Here is a 19,318-nt window from a genome sequence, read left to right on the forward strand (position 1 = left end):
ATTGAATATTAAAAAAAGTGAGCAGAATAATTCCTTAACTTATCTGTTGTTATAAATTACATTGCTCATGATTTATGCAATCTATTCTTATATGTCTCAAGAATTGAGATATTGACCCCAGATGGAGTACAATAAAAAAAGGACAAAAGGAAAAGAAAAATTACATCTCTCTCTGTTGTCCCTTTCCTCTACCATCTATCTAACTTCTAAATTTCTCTCCCCTCCCCCTAAATTTCTTCTAATTCTTTTAAGTTCCAATTTTCCATTTTTTCTCCCTCCTCCTCCTTCTCCTTTATATATGGCACTTCTTGCATTTCTTATACTTACATTCTAGACATAATTTTATAAGAAAAAATTGTTTCATATTGCATCATTGCTTAGAGGTATATTATATTTGTCCCTTTTTTGTTTATTTCTGTGATGTTTCACATTTTAGTAATTTTATTAACGTTTTAGCTTTGATTAATGCACATCATCCACTGTTACAAAAAAAAAAGTGTACATCATGCATGTACTGATGCATCATTCCCTTTTTTAGGTGTGAATTTACTGAATTTGTATGTTAAAGTTCTTTTTCTAAATTTTGATAAAGATATATTGATTTTATACCATCTAAAATAATTGCAAAATATGTTTATAATACTTGATAAAAAATCGTTCAAAAATATAATTACAAATTTTTATAGTAAAATAAATAACTTTTTTCAGAACTAAAAGTTGAGATGAAAAAATAAATAGTTTTAAAAAGATGACGTAGATAACCTATCAACGCAAAATATATCATTTTATTATAGATTTTTTTTATTTGATAAAAAAATATAATAAATTATATATATATATATATATATATATATGTGTGTGTGTGTGTGTGTGTGGAGACAGGATCTTACAGTGATATAAGTATAAAAATTCTTACATCTAATTTAAGTTCTTTATTTAATTTAAATTTAACGAGTTTAATTTATTACTTCACCGGCCGTTAGATTTAAGTTAAATAAAAAGTTCAAATTGAATGTAAGAATTTTTAAACTTATACTGATGTAGGAAAATCTTTCCCCATATATATATTTTAAAGAATAAATATAAAATTTGATATTATAAGTGACAATCTATTTATTGTTTAAAGGTAAAATAGAAAATACAAAAGCAACACTAAATGTTATATTTTAAAATGGCATACTTTCTTAAAATAATATCTTCTATTAGTGTAAATATCTATGATGATTATTATTATTATTATTGAAATAATGTCTTCTATTAGGGTAAATATCTATATTATTATTATTATTATGTAAAAAAAATAAAAATATTTTGATTATATTGTCTAATTCAATTAATTATTATTTTATAATACATTTGCATAAATTTAGATTATGTTTTATAAAACACTTTTATTAAACAGATAAATGTAATCCAAATTCTTGATAAGTGAAAGGTGTAAGAGATATTATGGATGTGTTTTTGAATAATCAGCCAAAATAAATGCACTCTGGCAGCTCCCAACGTTATGGCTACAACTATTGCGTAAGGTACTGCGGTCAAATTATCCCATTTATTAAATGAATGCTATTATTTGAACATTTAAAAGTTTACCACATATGTAACAATTATATATATATATATAAACACCCTCCTCAGCCAAAAGAGACACCTTTGGTGTCAATAAAACGTTTTCCTTACAAAATTAACATGCTAGTAGTGCAGTAACGTGTTTCATACTGAATGATAGCCATCATCGTTCATTAGTTTAACTTCGAGAATCCAGTTCCCGTTAAACCATTTAAGCATTTACAATTATCCCTCAACTAATTATCAGAAACCAGTGTGTGCTACTTAGAATTTGGTAAATTTTTATATTTATGCAATACCTACTCTCTTAACAGTTAACTTTCTTCATATCATAACTTCAAAATAAAATAAATCAGAGGGGGAAAATATCCATACAACAGTGGTTGTTACTGTTTCAACGAAAGGAAAATACACGGGAGGATTGAAAATATTCCACTTAGGACATAGCATTTTGTTAGTTTGCTTCCAAAATTGCTTGCATATTGATTAAAGTGCCAGAGCAATTAAGTTAAATAAGTACACAGATCAAGATGAATTAGCCTCTCTAAAGACGCAGCAAATTACATGGAAAAGCTAAAACCAGATGAACCACTGCCAAAGTAGATGATAGTCCCCAAAGAATACAAAGGGCAACATATCTACATCGATTTTACTCAGAAAACGGAAAAGCTAATCCACATGAACAGTTAATGATGTAATATTACCCTAGTCAAGTTCTCCTTTCCTATTCATCAAGTCATGGTAGTATAGTAACACGCACATAGGTTGCCCAAGAATACAAAATATGAACCAAAAAATCATATTTCCCACCTGGCAAGCAGAAAATAACAATAAAAAACGAATATATCAACGTAAAGATAATAATTTATACGATAAATTATTAATAGATCAAATCTTTTAAACAGGACACTTTAGAGACATACCATTGAGTTTCTGTATCTATTTTGCAGGTAATTAGTGATCAAGACCAAAGGAACCTAAAAAGAGGGAAAAGACATTTATAAATTATCATGTCAAGTGAACTAAAAATGCAGATGTTCTAATTATCAACTGTCGGTGATAATAAGCAACCAGGCTTAGAAGGTTGGGTCTCTACGAAAAATTGTGAAAATTTTATAATTAAATAGTAATTGAAGCTTAATGATACCCAACTTCAATGGACAAACAGGAGGAGAATATGGCAACAACGCCTTTACCTGAAACATAATTCCGATAAAAGCCCACAACTTGAACATGTGGCAAGGAACGGCAATGCAGAACTGCACTCACATGAACGTGACACTGTAAGTAAAATTGCTAAAGGAGGAGAAAAGAATGAAAGGCTTCATCGAACATTATTACAACTTGAGTACAATAAATGACTCATGTATAGAAAACAATGTCAAGATTAACGAGTATGACTACACTGGTAGAAACTAGAACATATAACAGTACTGGATGCCATAAAAGAACCCATCTTTAAGACACAAGCACTATATACTTTAGCCAAGCTATTGTTGGTCACTGTGACCATATGGCTTTTTAGACAGCTCAAATACAACTGTTGTCTCGGTCATTTCTCTCATAGAAGTCAACTTTTTTAATCTAATTTTCACTCCTGTTCCTCACATTCACACGCCCTGTTAAGGGGAGAGGGGGAATGAAAATTTCAGGATTAATAACATTAACCGAAAGAGATAAACACACAGGTAAAGAATGGAGTTTATGACTGGTTCAGTCACTGTGCTTAGAATTTTTTTGTGTAAAGAATGCATGTTCTACAACTTTCTATACAGTTGTACAAAATACCAAGATGATATATTAAATTAATGACACAACTAAAACAAAAGGACTAATGGGAACATCCCTATATATGCAAGCCCACAAGCAGATACATGCACATCCTCAAATGGAGCATACATATCATATCATCTAAGCTTGTTATAGATATAACTAATTCGATGTCTCCTATGAGATTTTGTGCTGATGTCAGTAAGCTGGCCATTTCAGCTCACAAAGGTTGTGATAATGTCACCCAGATGAATATTTTCCTTAATAAATGACAATTAATTTCAATATGTTTGCCTTTTTTTTTTTATGAAAAACAGAATTTGAGGTAATATATAGAGCAATCTAATTATCTCATCCAAGGGGTCATCTGTCCAACATCTCCAAATTAAAGCTCTACGAGCAACAGTTTTAAAACTATTACTTCAATTGTTTTAAATTATACATTTATTGGCCTATTTAAAAGCTTAAGTTTATTAACTTAAATATAAGTATAGGCCTATTAGCTTATTTAAAGGGGTTTTTTAATCTATTTAAAAGGTCATATTATAAAGTAGCCTTTTCAATAGGCTTTTAAACGAGGCCAGATGTTTTGAAGGCCAAATAAGCCTAAAAGAACATGTCTCTGGTAAATGGAAGTACATGCAAGTTCCAATCATGGTAAGAAAGATTCTGTGAGAAATGAGTCTAGTTCAGATCATCAATATAGTATGGATGAATATTGTATGTGGGAGTTAAGAAGACAAAACTGCCTGGCTCTAATGAAGATGACCCTGTAGGATGAATCACAAGAGCAGTGTTGAATTTGGACTTTAAGCTAACTTAAATTTAAAAGCTAGCTTGAAAGGTGAGGATTGCTTTAACCTTTATAAGCTCTTATTTAGCCATATCGATGTAAGACTTTAATAAGCAGAAGTATATTTTGAAATGCAAAATATTTCAGAAGATTTTAAAATCTAATTGGATCGGGAAAAATGAATGCTAGGAATACTATACAACTTTTCTAACACACTATTATTGATTAAAATTTATTTAACATCCACAGAATCATGAGAGAGACTCATTTAGTAATGAGTGGAACCCAAATGACTCTATTACTCCTAATAAATTTCAACTAATTAAGAATATGTTTCTATCATTTTTCAAACTGAAAAGGGTGAAGAATGGGGTACCTGACCTGTACAATCACAGTACACTGAATTTTTTAAGTCTACACATGAAACTTACTAGACATCCTTGTTATTCAAAATGTCCTGGACTTGGATAACTTGCATTTCCTTTACAACTTTTTTAAGGGAATGAAAGCTTATCCAAAATTAAGAATAGCCAATATAGTTGTGGTCCGTGAAGCTTGATTGTGCTTTCCACAACTCAGAAGGTTTGGTCAATATCACATTAATCATTTTTTTTATGAAGTATGATTTCCATACCAAAAAAGGGGGGTTGAAGTTTGAATTTAAGTTTGGGTAGAAGTAAAGTATTCAGGCTTATGTGGTCAACAGATTTAATTACCCTTTTTTATTATGCAACAAATCAACAATTACTTCAATAAAGGTATTCAACCATAAATTATTTCACTTCAAACCTACTTCTGATTAAAATTAGTTTTGCAAAATTAAGAATGTCTAAAATCAAGTTTGTAAACGTCCACCAATCACACATTGTATAAAACTACCAAGGGAGAGATGAAAATTGGGGAGAGAAAGAGAGATGAACCACACACCTCATGAAACACAGCAGAAACCAGGAAGGCAATTAATGCAGCAGCACGCTGTATATGATGAAAATCACAATCATAAACACATAAAAAAACTTTAAAACGCAAGATGACAGCATGGACCCAAAAATCCAAAGGATAACAAGGTTATAGAACATGAGAAAAATAAAATGAGTTCCTCTCTTGTTCTTGCTCAATCATGTCAATCCACATACAAATACATGTGAATAAAGATGCCAATGTCAATATCTGAAGTGACAAAACAGAATATTCCAGGTTTGAATATTGTCTATCAGTAGAAAACTCTCCACTGTTGATTAGTTTAAACAATGGAAGATATTTACTTTGTTAATGTAAAAAAATATTTTCCATAAGAAGCTCATTCTTATTCCAAAAATCTCAAGTAGTGCCTGAAAAAAAATTACATTAATTAAAAAGTATTTAAATTATTTTTACACAAATATTTATTTATTATGATACACTGACTATATCCTAGGAACAGATACTTCTAAAGACATACTTTCATTTGTATTACACCTAAACTTTGCTTAAAAAGTATAGCTCAGGGTTCAATCAACATGATAGAAGGGTTCTCGATTTTACCTTGTGTATACCACTCCTTAGGCAGGGAAAATATATGTGGCGAACCATCCATTTGTGCACAGGCTGCAATGAAAAGAATTCACTCAGTTTAATAGTAATGGTTTAGAACTACACTTGAAAGTTATAAATAATTGCTGATAAGCTCTGAAATATAGTTTCAGAATTTTATATTCAGTAAATGATGGAACATTTTAGCCAGAATATTGGAAAATGAAACTGCTGTAAGTTATCTTTCTTCCTAATTCCTTCTTTTGTTAACATAGCCTTAGATACAAACCATGCTTCTACCCAGTGGCATATTTATTTCAAATATATATACATTGACATTGACAAGAATTTCATCCAAAAATTTGGTCAGCATATCATTTTGGAGGGGCAATTCTGAAAAGGAAACATACCATATTCCACATCCTCCAATACTGATGTCCGCAGCAGCAAAAAAGCATTCAACAAAGACAAGTCATAAGTTCTCTTCATGAAAGTACTGTGACAAAACATCCTAAGAATACGCCAGGACAAATAGCCTACCTCTTCAACAGTTTTGGCATTCCACCAATCTTTGTAGAACTCACGATCACCAAACCGAAGAAGCTCTGCAAGTATATTTAGCCTACATCGCAACAGTGCCTCTAAGGATAAACCACCACAGATATGACTTAATTTTTTTAAAAAAAAAAGCAATAAATAAATATTTTTCTAAATAAACTTTTTTAAATATTACTCTTAATAACTATAAGATGTATTCATCATAACTTGAAAGGTAAGCACTGGTGCATGTGGATACAGATCTAACTTAATACAGAGAATGATAAAATATAAAACTTATGAATAAAGTAAAGCTCTACAATTTCTTTATATGTCTTATAATATCTTTGGGGTGTCTTAGAATATTTTAGAATATCTTTGTATCTTCAAAGCATATTATGGAATCAATTAGTTATTTAATAGAGGACGAAATCTAAGTCATCGTTTCCTAATTTTATTTTGTTTCCTCATTTACAACCTTAATTAAATAAGGTCTGGTGATATTGTTGAACTTGGGCACATAATAGTGGTACTAAACTAGTACTTGGCCAGACCTAATCATTAGCACATCATTTCACAGCATATCAATATAATCTTAATATATTATTTCTTTCCTCACTCTTCCTCTTTCTCTACCTAAACCATACAATTGGGGTCAAAATGGTGCCAAAACCGTCCTCCATGAACTTTTGCCGCAATTTTTGTGTTGCCAATTTCCACAAAATCCAGAGACCACTATGACAATGTCTTTCTCCAACCATGCACCAATTGAATTATGGCAGTCAAAAAACCATGTTTACTTTCTAACCGGTAATATTCTGCCATGTTTCTTTCTTAGTGACCATCATCTGCAAGTAAAAAAATGTTTGGCCTTTTTATCTCCCGGTTTTTGAGACATCCCCCTCCCCATTTTGGTTTGTCTCTATATGACGTGTTTTCAACTGTTTGATTGCTGTTCTCACAGTACATACTTTCTTATGGTTTCCATATGACCATATTTGAGTCTGTCTGACTCGGATTTCTATCTGTTAGCCATTGTTTGATGGGTTATTCATGTTTAGGAGCCCCTTTTTCTTTTTGTTGGACAATCTTATTTCATTCCTCCAAGCCATTGTTCTGTCAATAAAGATGATCATTCTTTAGTATTTGAACCAGGTTCTATGAATTAGTATCAGACCCTTCCATATCTCTCAACTGTAAATGAACAGGTACGAGTGGTAACACTAGCATTTCAGTGTTCGCCCTAAACTTGTCACAAGGCTAGTGTACAGCCAACCCACGTGGGCGCTTGAGCTGTGGAGCATGGCGGAATATTAGAATCCAATTAGTATGTAGTAATTTGGTATTTTGTCGCTCCATTTGTCTTCTTTAAGTTTATTTTCCAGCAGTATTCATTTTGCATATTGCCTCTCTGAGTAGTCTATTCAGCTGTGACTTATTGTGCCAATATTGACAGTTATTTTCATTTTGTGCATTTATTCATAACAAGTTTAAAGCTTGACAGGTTAAAGTGGGAGTATTGGAAATTAGAATATCTAAAAACTATCTTATAATATCTTCCATGCATCTTAGAATATTTTAGAATATCTTTAAAATAACTTAGAAGGTCTTTATACTATATTGTAGAATCAATATGTTATCTAATTTAGGAAGCAATGGCAATGTTTGCCAATTTTATTATGCTTTCTTATTTACCATATGTATTAGAGTTTGGCCTTGGGCTTCTACTACTAGTGTTATGCTTGTAGTTCACCTAATTATTAGTATTCATTATTTAGTATAAATGGGACTATTGGGTTAGTATTTTGTAATACACCACTTTAAACCATACCAATATAGTCTTCTTATATTGGTTATAACTTTTCTCTCCCTTCCTCTTTCTACCTAAACCTCTTACTTTCAACACTTTGCATATCTGCCAACAAGAATTACTTAAAATAACAATGGGCAGAGCTGCAGTAAAGAGAGGCCATAAAACTAATTCTACGTCTTAAGAAACTTGTGAGTTCTGACAATAATAGTCTCGCATGCACACACCTTTGAATCAGTAGATCTACCCATCAATGTTGCAAATTTTCAATTACTCTTTGAGTTTATAAGAAGGTGGATATCATCTTGAGGATGGTTTCAAAGATAAGCAATAACAAACACACACATAAAGGCATCATCATTAGAACATTGCCAAGGTCAAAGCCAAGTTTTGGTTATTGCTAGTGCTGATTCGCCACAATCTTCAAGGCAACAAGCACAATGGACTAGAACTACCTCTCTTCAATTTATGGTGAGTATTAAAAAGAGAAGCATACACACACACATACACACATTCTATGTATATATACATTGAACCATAACAAAGCGGAAATACCCACCAAAGGTGGAAAAAGCAGTAGAACATGCAGAGCCACACATATACATTTGGAACAGAAAGCTTCAGAACTCTCTCAAGGCCATATAGAAGGTTTCCCTTCAAAGGATGTTGTGAGTTTTGTACAATAGGATTCATATACTGCAAAATGATATGAACAAAATGACGTCATAACTCAATATTGGCAGGAAAATAAGGGGGAAAAGGGTAGAAGTGGCTACTAAGCTACTACTTACTTGTTCTATTATAAATCCCATAACTCCTGTAAAAATTATCAGCTTGACAAGTTGACGAAACACCCAACCCTTTCTAACAGAAGGTGTGCGAGGATAGCTTGGCTATAGCAGCAATTCATTGCATAGGACATTTAAGTGTAATACATATGTGAGTAAAAACAATTTAAGAATTATCTAATAGAACAAATTCAATGCACAATTGTATTTTGGAAAACAAGTAAATGGCAAAAAATATTTACTAAAAGAAAGTCTGGCACAATTTTTGCAGTTAATCCAACCATTATGGGCACATTACAGTTTTCTTCTGACCTTCCTTTATTGGTTAAGTGATAAATATGATAAAGATTGCATTTCTTACTCATAAAACAAACACCAAAAAAAAAAAAAAAAAAATACAGAAGCTGACAAAGCCAACCCAATGTTCTCAAGAAGTGCCAGAAATGTACACTACATTTTTTTTTTTCATGCCAGCAAGTGATCTAATAGCATGTCCCAAAAATGATCCTTAGCACCATGCTAAAATGAGAAACAGCAGCTAAGATAAAAGGCAACCAGGTCAGCAAGTGCCATTTTACACCTTCAAAATTAGCCGATTGAGATGTAACTAAAAGAATTTGGGATAGAAGCTCACTGCAATGGGGAGGTATATAGCAGGATAGTGAATTTTAGTAGTGTGCAAAAGATTTCATTACACAGTACTTGATGATACAAAATGTTGAGCTATCTAAGGAAAAGTTTCAGTGCTCCAGGAATATTTAATCCTTCCATTGAAATCATGACACTTGACATGTATGATTATTTTCCCAATTTTAAAAATAAATTTTGAGATAAAAATAAAATAAAACTATCAAATTAAGAATTAAGAGTACTAACTGCAAAGGAGTAGGTACTTCAGGAATACTAAGAATTTATGTCCACAGAGAGAAAAAAAGAAATTATAACATCTAAAAAGCATGAAGCCAAGTGGGCAACATATGGAGAAGAAAGGGAAAAGATAAGATAGAAAATGAAAAGATTTTCCAAAAGATGTAGCATCTATTAAAAAAAATAAAGAAATTATCATTTGGACCAATCCCACTAATGAAGTGATTACAGAACAATATTCTCGCAGGATGAAGATTTAATCCCTAGCTGGGCAATTGTGTGTGACAGATTCTGACCGGACCTCTAACTAAAAACCTAAGACATTTCACACCAATGATATAGCTGCAAATGAGTGCATGAAACTGTGTCTTTTATGCACTTCAATCAGGAAGAAAAAATGCATGCAAATGTCAGTAAGAGAGGTGAAGCCAAGAATGCTACAATGACAAATCAAAAATAATCTTGCAAACAAAATGTATGTAAGTAAACAATTCGCTTAAAAGTTCTGCTACCTGATAGCATAACGTAGGAGCAAACATGAAGTATGCCAAACTTTTGAAGCTCACAGTGTGTGGATTCTCCATAACCCAAGTATTGAGCAAAGTTTCTCCCTATAATACAGGGAATCATTTGGAATAAGGAGCCAAACAGAACTCTTACTTTAACTAATCTCAACAATTATTATAGCAGAATATGAGCATGGATCAGGGAAGGACTGGACAGGGAAGCAGGATATATGTTATTCTAAAAATGATGAAACAAAAATGCATTTTCCCATATGATTAAGTTTTAAAACGCATGACCTCAGACTAAAGTTTGGTCATGCATCCTGTTCAAAAGCTAACCATCACATAAAATGTATAGCAAATTCTCTTATCTAAATATTTTAGTTTTCAATAAAATTAACCACTACCTTTTCATTTGAAACCGAAAGTGCTCTCATATCATAGTTCGTATGTGCATATGACACCAATTTTAACCACACAATGCAGGTAAATAGCATCAATGTGACACCTGATAAAAAAGCAGAATCGCACCTACACAGAAATGCAACAGATCAATAAGTATCTTTGCTATATTGACATCTATGAAATGAATTAGTACCTATAGCTATATCTATTATATCCAACAAGCAGACATCTTTCACTGTATCCCTTACAAGGAAATCCATATCTGAAAATAATGCCATAGATGCTCACCTTTTCAGTTCATGAAAACCTAGGGGTTTACCTAGATCCTATAGTTAGTTAAGGGCTTGCAAATGTTACATGGAAGTCAGTCAAATGCATCTGACAGCAGATGAATAATTTAGTTTCAATGGGCTAGGCTGCTGCTTTTATCACAATAGTATATATGAGGAAGCAATGAAGTTGTTTTCAATTTTTCCTTGACATAACCTTTTGATTAAAATTTGCAAGATGATTTAACTTCAACAATGTATGAACCAATCGTTAAAATGAGGTTCATCAAAGGGAATTAAATATAATGTCAAATAATGCCCAAAAAAATGTTTTAGAATCCCTTCCTAGATAAATGATATTAATCAGTAACTGTAATGCCTTTACCAAGTTAAGCTCATTATATTTGCAAATACTTCCAAAATTGATTTATCATATGTCATAATCACAACTGTCAAAGAAAGAAAGTATAAACTGAAAAGCCGGAATAAATTTTGAAGACTATGCTGACCTAAGTATTACAAAAACTGGATAGGAGAATTCAACAGTTGTGATGATTACATGAAGTAGAACAACAACCTGCAATATTCAAGTCAACATCCCCATGAACATAAATATTGAAATTTATGTGATAAAAAATGTCACCCTATATTCTGAAACTATTGTTACTTGGCCAGATCACTTACAGGTTCAGAAATACACTTTTGTTGTGCCAACCTTTCCACTGCGAAGGCAGCAAGTGGAAATATGTTAAGACTAAGACTGCAAAAGAAGCATAGATAGAATGTTAAATGACAATTTATGAACTAAGCCTCAACAAGGATACACAGAGCACCGTCTATTCTTCAGGGGATTCATCAAACATACCAACACATGAAAAGGGGCCAATCTCTCAACGATTTTGAACTAAACCAAAAGCCATACTTAATCAACCAACCATACTGCAAAACATATAATATAAAAAACAAAAGTTTAGGAAGAAAAACAAAAAGACCTAACAAATTGAAAGCCAAACACAGATAAACGAATATTTTCATGTTGGATATTCAGATCTTGCAAGGTAGACGTAAAAAATTTATGGAAGAGGCAAACCTTCATTAAATTCTCAATGATAAGTCTGCTGTTCACAGCAACAAGCACTACTATACAGAGATTGAACAGCCCTGCATGACTCTGTCATTCATTTATCAATAATCATTAGTTAAAGACAAAAATAATAGATGATGCCAAAAAAAAATTACCTAAGCATGCCCCTACAAGACAACAGGAGGTTCGAAAAGCATTTCCCAATTTATTAAATTAAACGGAAAAAATGATCCAAGTAAACAAGCAGTACATATAAAGAAACAAGTAGCATGCAACGAATGACATTAGTCTATAGGGGGAAAATCCTATCCAAAATAAAAATAAATTCATTAATATTTGTAGGACATACAAGCACTGGAGGTATATAAACGCAAATTACAATTGCTTTCTAACTTCTATTATATTTTTAAAACGGCATAATTTTCTCAACTACAAGAACCTGAAAGTGTCACGGATGGAGGCAATTGCACAATATATTCATATTATTACTACTACAATTCGACGTGTTACATCTACGATGATTTTTTTCCGTGAACTCAGTGGTTACACACCAGGAAACTCGGCATGCACAATTAAAATCAAGACATAAAGGAAGGAATAAACCTGTTTGAAAATGTTGTCGGAGCTGAGAGGGCTCTCCTTGATTCTCCGGTGGGCGGGAACGGAGGGACGGTAAGCGAATTTGAAATCAGGGACTGGTTCTCGATCAGCGACGTCATTATCGGCGGCTTCATGATTCAGCATGCGATCTTTATCCACCTCGCTGCTCTTGCCATTCATGGAGTCGTCAGAGCCTGAATCTCTGACCGCATCGTCGGCGTCGAAGAGGCCACCGGAGGAGGTGGCGCTGGACCTGCGCCGCAGAGAAGGCCGTTGGAGATCTGAGTCCCTTTGAACGATGGCGGCGGTGCCTACACCCTCAAGCGATTCGGAAATCGCCATCGGCGAAGGGGAACGGTTGTTTACTCTGCCTCCACACAGCACTCACGTGGCGATGCAAAAACAACTGATTTTTTTAATGTAAAAATGACTGCCACTGTGTTTTATAGAGAGAGGGGGAAGAGAGGGGGGGGGGGGGAATCAGAATCAATAAAGGAAAAGATTCCAAACGAGGCCGTGCGATAGAAGAGCGAAGTTTCGCGAAGTGGCCAAAAATGGAGATTAGACCATTTTTTTTATATGTTTGGTAAAAAATTAAAGGGAAAAAAAAAAGAGAGAATAAAACAGGGGAGTTTGGGGGGAAGAAGTAGCAAATGGGAGACGAATAATGGCCCAGTCACTGGTCAGACACTTCGGAATATTGATTTGCCTTCCAAATTTATTTTTTCCGTTTTTTGTTGCTTGTTTTAGGGAATGTGATTGGAGCTTTTATTTAAGAAGCAGGCGTTGTGAAGGGGAAGGTGGTGAATGCATTGATGCAGAGCAGAGTATGAGGTTGGACTTGGCGAAGAAAATACGCGGGAGTCACCGCTTTCCCTTGACACGTAATGTAACCGCGGGCTTTTATTTATTTCTAAAGCAATGAACGTCCTTGAGTTGATTACGTCATGGGCACAGACACGAGCAAGGCTTCGCGACCATAACTCCTCCCTCAAGAGTCAATGCTCAAGCTGTTGTCCCTTTCTTTCTTGAGCCGTATTTATATATTATTTTGTTTGTGTGGTCCTCAAATTTCAATTGAATACGCCATTGTGGCATTCTAAAGATGCGCAATCGGAAATTTTTACGCTCTTTTTAATGGATTAATGAATAAGATCCTGTCATTATTCCCGTCGATTTCCTTGTTACTCTTGATCTTTATTTAATCATTTAGTTTAACTTTCGAAGTTATTTTGCGAACGCTATTTTAGGAATGGTTCAATGACCACTTACGACTTCCGACCCAAGTCATTTTCTGGTAAAATAGGTCAATAACAAAAACAGGGCCTTCTTAAAGCTCCCATGAACTTCGGCACGCAGAATCAGACTCCCAAACTTGAGAAACATTTCAGGCTATTAACTTATCCCGCACTGAACAACAGAATCGGAAGCCGAACCATGAGAAACCAAACTAAAACCACTTTTAATCTCTTTGTATTATTTACTCGAGTATTAACGAGTGCATTGATAGTTACTTCCAAACATCTATGATACCTTAGTAGGAATCGACATAAAGAGGCACGTCAAATGTAATAACAACATGAGCAAACGGCAACACAAATCACCGTCAGACATTTTTCTATGAAAAACAAACAGTATTTTTCAAGTTAACTGGAAAAGTTGCCCAAGAGTCAACCATCATAGTTTGAAAATCTTACAATTTCAATATCACTGATTCAATATACCCACCCATGGATAAGTTAAACGCGCTACATCAATGCTTAAATTGTGACAACCACAGAAAACAGCCTCCGACAGCCGATACAGCGAGATCTAAGAATTTCGTATTAAAATACCGACCATTGCATGTAGCGGAACCCAACATCATCCGTGAAAAGTAGATATACGAATGTTTTGCCTCAGTGGTCCTCCCATCCTTGGAACATCGAATAGAACAAGTTGATAATTGTTTCAATCGGGATAAGTAGCAATAACCACTACAAACACGCTACTAATGACCAATTTCATTTTATTAATACCATTTTCAAATTGAACAAAAATTATGCAACCAAAGAAAAAAAAATTATAAATAGAAGCATAATATGTAACCCTTGAACCTCAGTCCCACAGCACACTGGCGCCAATAAATCAATGTTCTACGGACGCCATATATCAGCTTTGAATCCATAGAAAAAGTCAAATTATCTCAACGTATGTTAGAATAACCAAAACGTATATTAAAAACCTTGCTTGTTAGAAAAGGTGCAACAACGACCAATACACCAATTCGGACAATAATGCCATTTCACATTGCAAGTACTTATCACTGGGAACACTCAGACGACTGACAATGTAAATTAAATTACTACACCTATTAAAAAAGTCAAACAAAGTTTAAAAGCAGAAATACAACAGATGGGGCAAAAAGGAAAAGAAACATTACATAGCACTTACCTCAGAAACCAACTTTCCTCTAATATGTTGGAACAAAAAATCTCCTCAGAGGAGTTCAGCAACATTTGAGGGCAGCTCCTCAATTACCACATTGTAGAACTTCTGGATGTCATACAGCATTTTTTCATCATCTCTTGTGACAAAGTTTATGGCAACACCTTTCCTACCAAATCTACCACTACGTCCAATGCGATGGAGATAGTTCTCAGGCTGCGTTGGGAGATCATAATTTATAACTAAAGACACTTGCTGGACATCGATACCACGAGCCAAGAGATCAGTAGTAATTAAAACCCGGGACGACCCAGAACGGAATTCACGCATAATAATGTCCCTGGTATTCTGATCCATGTCTCCATGGGTTGCTGAGACTGTGTGGTCTCGGCTTCGCATCTTGTCAGTCAGCCAATCAACCTTTCTCCTGGTGTTTACAAAAATGACACTCTGAGTGATTGCCAATGTCTCATAAAGATCACAGAGTGTGTCAAGCTTCCACTCCTCTTTCTCAACATTGACATAAAACTGCTTTATACCCTCCAAGGTGAGCTCATCACGCTTCACAAGGATCCTCACAGGTTTGTTCATAAACTTCCTAGTTATCTCAAGTGCCTCAGGAGGCATTGTGGCAGAGAAAACTCCCACTTGAATCTTGGTTGGAAGCAGCTGGAATATATCATAGATCTGATAACATGAAATAAGGTTAAAGCACCTATGCATGAATTCTTTTAGAACACCGAATCAGTAGGCCAATAAAAATAAAATCTCCAAGATAATTCAAAGAAACTTACTTTCACATTTTAGTAATACTATTGATAGACTTGGAAATTTCACATGCATAAAAAGTATAAATCTCAAGTCTGAAAAGATAAAGTTTAAAATAAAAAATAAACTATCACAAATACAAAAAAGGAGATCAAAGAAAATTTTAATGAAGAAACTTGATGAACATGAATAAGTACAAGTTTATTATCAATATACAAAACTACAAAGCATGTGGGTATTACATATCACATGAGATATAAAATGAGTAATTAATAAAAGGAGTCACAAATAAAAAAATCACCTGATCTTTAAATCCACGTGAAAGCATTTCATCAGCCTCATCCAATACAAACATCTTGATGTAATCTGGCCGAAGAGACTGCCTGCGCAGCATATCAAATACACGACCAGGAGTACCAACAACAACATGAACGCCACTTGATAGAATACGTTGATCTTCACGAACACTGGTACCTCCAACACAAGCATGAACCTTCACACCTAGATAATCTCCAAGTGCCCTCATAACCTTTTCAATCTGCTGAGCAAGCTCCCTAGTTGGTGCTAAAACTAAGGCTTGGCATTCTGTCAAACTATAGTCAAGTTGCTGCAGAATTCCAGAGCAGAAGGTGGCCGTCTTCCCAGTTCCAGACTGTGCCTGTTGTATAACATCAAGTCCCTTGCAGAATGGAACTATTCCCCTTTGCTGAATAGCTGATGGCTTCTCAAAACCTAACAAACAAATATAAAACATAGTTTTATATATGAATAACAGCAGCCAGACAATACACATCGTCGTTTACACAAAAATAAGAGTGAAATAAAGCCATACACCATTAAAAGTGTAACACTGCATTTTATCATACACTTGAGAAATAAAAATAGATAGAAGAATGCCAAAGTCCCAAAAAACAAGAATAGCTCCGACTGTCATATCATGTAAATAAGAAAAAACTATTATTTGGTATAAAATATAAAGATATAAAAAAGAAAGTAAAAGAGGAAAAAAAGAAAGTTGAATTTACCATAAGCATAAATGCCTCTCAGGAGATTCTCTTGCAAGCCCATAGCATCAAAACTGTCATAAACCTCATCATATGATGTGAAGAAATCCTGTCCATCAGATGTAAGCCTGCAGCCATCACATTAATCAAACAACTAACATTAGAATCGCATCAACCTTTGCAACTTGCAAGTAAGTACATCAAATTAAACAGAAACATGCAAAACAATTTGGTAATGAAACAGAATTATATATAACATATTGAAGAACAAGAACAAATATAAAATAAAAGTGGCAGTTCTTACAACTCATTCATCTTGGAATCATATTGACGACCATCAAATTGTGACGCCTCGGGTGCAAGTCCTGCCATGACTGCAAGATGAAAAGAAATAGTATTATGATGCCATTTATTAAAGCATGTTTAGTTTGGTGTTCAGCCAAATCCAAAGCCCATTTGCAGCTCAAATGTGCCTCATAAACAGTGCCAACTAGTGGTGCAAAAGCAAAACGATGTTTGCGCTCAAACATTATTCTCTCACTGCAGCCAAACAGGGGACAAATTATGTAGCTTGGCCATGAGAAAAAAAAATTGCCTGTGTGTGTATCAACAAAAATACACCAATAATTTAATATTAATACTCGATGATGTTTTCAACATATTGTAGTTATACTCCATTTATTTATTTTATAACGCCCAAAAAAATTTACAGATTTTTTTTAACATAAATTTGATAACTTCAATTTATTTCAAATCTAACTCAAGACATAACCAGTGCCCCATTCACTTAATTTCTCGTCTGAAAGTAATATATATCGACACTGTACCCTAAGCCAACAAAATCATTTTTCAAATAAATGTTGATGTTTCCAATCACAAGTCACTTCACTCTATCTAACTTCTCATAAAATCAAGTTTCCAATCACACACGTGAAGCAGATCAGCACAAGCAAGAGTGAAGGAACAAAAACAAACCATTAGTGCAAAAGAACACAGTCGGAACAAACGCAACATCAAATTTACCAAAATAAAATTGATGGCGCAAGCGCAAAGGAAACAAATCCAATCGCCATATAACATCATCGGTAACCAAAGAGAAACATAATTAACGGCAAAAGGAACTTCCTAAACGTTCGACAAAAGAAACAAAAGCTAAAAAAACAAAAAACGAAAATCCAAGGACCATAGCGACATAAACAGATCGAATCAATAAAATCGCAATAAAAACTACAACGATTAAATTAAGACGAAAAAGAGAGTTACAAAAATGAGAGATAAAATGCACCGAAGAAGATGGAAGGAGAAAGAGCGACCTTAGGGCGTTAATCGGAAGAAAATATCGAAGGCGAAGAGAGTGGTGAGGCCGTTGGTTAGAGCAGTTAGGGTTTCCCAAACTGCTCAGATCTACGCCGCGGAAAGAGAGAACAAAGAGCGATTTTACGAAAGTGAGTGGGAACTGTGAAAGATTATGGCAACACACACGCCCTCCTTTTTGGCTTTGGGAGTGTGCTCTTTTTCGCGATTCCTATTTTGCCCTTGTCCTTACCCCCTCTTTGCACCCAGTCAACGGGCACAGGTCAAACCGCCATGAGATTTGAGGATGCACGGTTGTTGGGCTCCGGCCCATAAACAGAAAATTATGGAGTAAATCATTAATCTATTAATTACTACTATGGTCCAAAACACAATCCGTTAATTACCAGCAAGATTTTCTATTTTAATAATTAAAAAATTTGGATTATTTTGTAGTATTAACTAATATAATATGATTATTTTAGAGAAATAAAAAATATTTTTAACGAATAAAAATCTATTATCACTTATTGAAATAATTACTCATAATATTTACTATTATAATAATTTATAAATTTGAATTCGTTGGTATTAATAAGGAACATGATAAGATTGTTTTACAGAAAAATTTATATTTTATATCAAATAAAATTTTATTATTAAATTTAATAAATTTTGCATTTTTATTTCTCTAATGTAATTATTGTAATATGTTGATCAATAATAAAAAAAAAAGTAGACCCATGATTAGTCAATAATTAAGCATGAAAGTTAATTATTTTTGTAAACATCATAGAATGATTGAGAGTTCACCTGTTCGTAAACGTAAAATATAAATTACTAAGACTATTTATTTTTTAATTTCACGATAAAGCCTATGACATGATAATTAAAAAATGATTTTTTTCTATTTTTACCATTGAATTTTTAAATACGTGTCCAATAATACATAATAAAAAATTATATAGTGATTTTGATCAAAAATCATAAAATGTAATATATTAATAATATTAAGTATTTTACTATGAAGGTTGTTATTTATTAATCTCATTGTTGTATTATTGGACATATGTTAAAAAGTTATTTTGCTTTTTCTTCATGTGATACTGAGTCTCAGGATATACATATTTTTACGTTTGCTTTTCCTTGTCTGGAATGCCTTTTGGGGAGTGACTAAATGAAAAGAGAGAGTAATTAATAACAGGGAACATGAATGAACAAAAATAGAGAATATTTAGAAGAGTTTATTAAAATAACATATGACTCGTGTAATTTTTTTAGTTTATTTTAATAAGTTTTATAATAGGCATTTAAAA

General features: G+C 33.4%; 2 protein-coding genes across 5 annotated transcripts; both read right to left on the reverse strand.

The window, feature by feature from the left end:
• Nucleotides 1–1,938: 1,938 nt before the first annotated feature.
• Nucleotides 1,939–14,549, reverse strand: LOC113870784 (diacylglycerol O-acyltransferase 1C-like). 3 transcript variants are annotated; one of them, XM_027507246.1, is made up of 16 exons: nucleotides 12,514–14,549; nucleotides 11,917–11,997; nucleotides 11,692–11,765; nucleotides 11,511–11,586; nucleotides 11,336–11,403; nucleotides 10,560–10,683; nucleotides 10,159–10,257; nucleotides 8,783–8,884; nucleotides 8,551–8,687; nucleotides 6,185–6,266; nucleotides 6,055–6,075; nucleotides 5,657–5,719; nucleotides 5,060–5,107; nucleotides 2,766–2,828; nucleotides 2,493–2,546; nucleotides 1,939–2,379 (listed from the first exon to the last, which is right to left on the reverse strand). In XM_027507246.1, the coding sequence occupies exons 1-16, from the start codon at nucleotides 12,850–12,852 to the stop codon at nucleotides 2,275–2,277; spliced, it is 1,536 nt and encodes a 511-aa protein (XP_027363047.1). In that variant the 5' UTR covers nucleotides 12,853–14,549; the 3' UTR covers nucleotides 1,939–2,274. The 3 variants fall into 3 exon arrangements, 2 of the variants coding, with proteins under 2 accessions (XP_027363047.1, XP_027363058.1); XR_003505692.1 differs by lacking the exon at nucleotides 1,939–2,379 and adding an exon at nucleotides 4,509–4,628 and having other exon boundaries at nucleotides 2,496–2,546; nucleotides 5,055–5,107; XM_027507257.1 differs by lacking the exons at nucleotides 8,551–8,687; nucleotides 8,783–8,884 and having other exon boundaries at nucleotides 2,001–2,379; nucleotides 6,185–6,283.
• An 85-nt stretch (nucleotides 14,550–14,634) lies between these two features.
• Nucleotides 14,635–18,195, reverse strand: LOC113862305 (eukaryotic initiation factor 4A-8). Of its 2 annotated transcripts, none has more exons than XM_027495402.1 (5): nucleotides 18,023–18,195; nucleotides 17,017–17,083; nucleotides 16,731–16,837; nucleotides 16,007–16,437; nucleotides 14,635–15,624 (listed from the first exon to the last, which is right to left on the reverse strand). In XM_027495402.1, exons 2-5 carry the CDS (start codon nucleotides 17,079–17,081, stop codon nucleotides 14,989–14,991), a joined length of 1,239 nt encoding a protein of 412 aa, XP_027351203.1. In that variant the 5' UTR covers nucleotides 17,082–17,083; nucleotides 18,023–18,195; the 3' UTR covers nucleotides 14,635–14,988. The 2 variants fall into 2 exon arrangements, with proteins under 2 accessions (XP_027351203.1, XP_027351198.1); XM_027495397.1 differs by having other exon boundaries at nucleotides 17,014–17,083; nucleotides 18,023–18,193.
• Nucleotides 18,196–19,318: the final 1,123 nt, after the last annotated feature.

The sequence above is a fragment of the Abrus precatorius genome, unplaced genomic scaffold (assembly GCF_003935025.1).
Source record: "Abrus precatorius isolate BTA unplaced genomic scaffold, Abrus_2018 Scaffold10, whole genome shotgun sequence".
Taxonomy (NCBI): Eukaryota; Viridiplantae; Streptophyta; class Magnoliopsida; order Fabales; family Fabaceae; genus Abrus; species Abrus precatorius.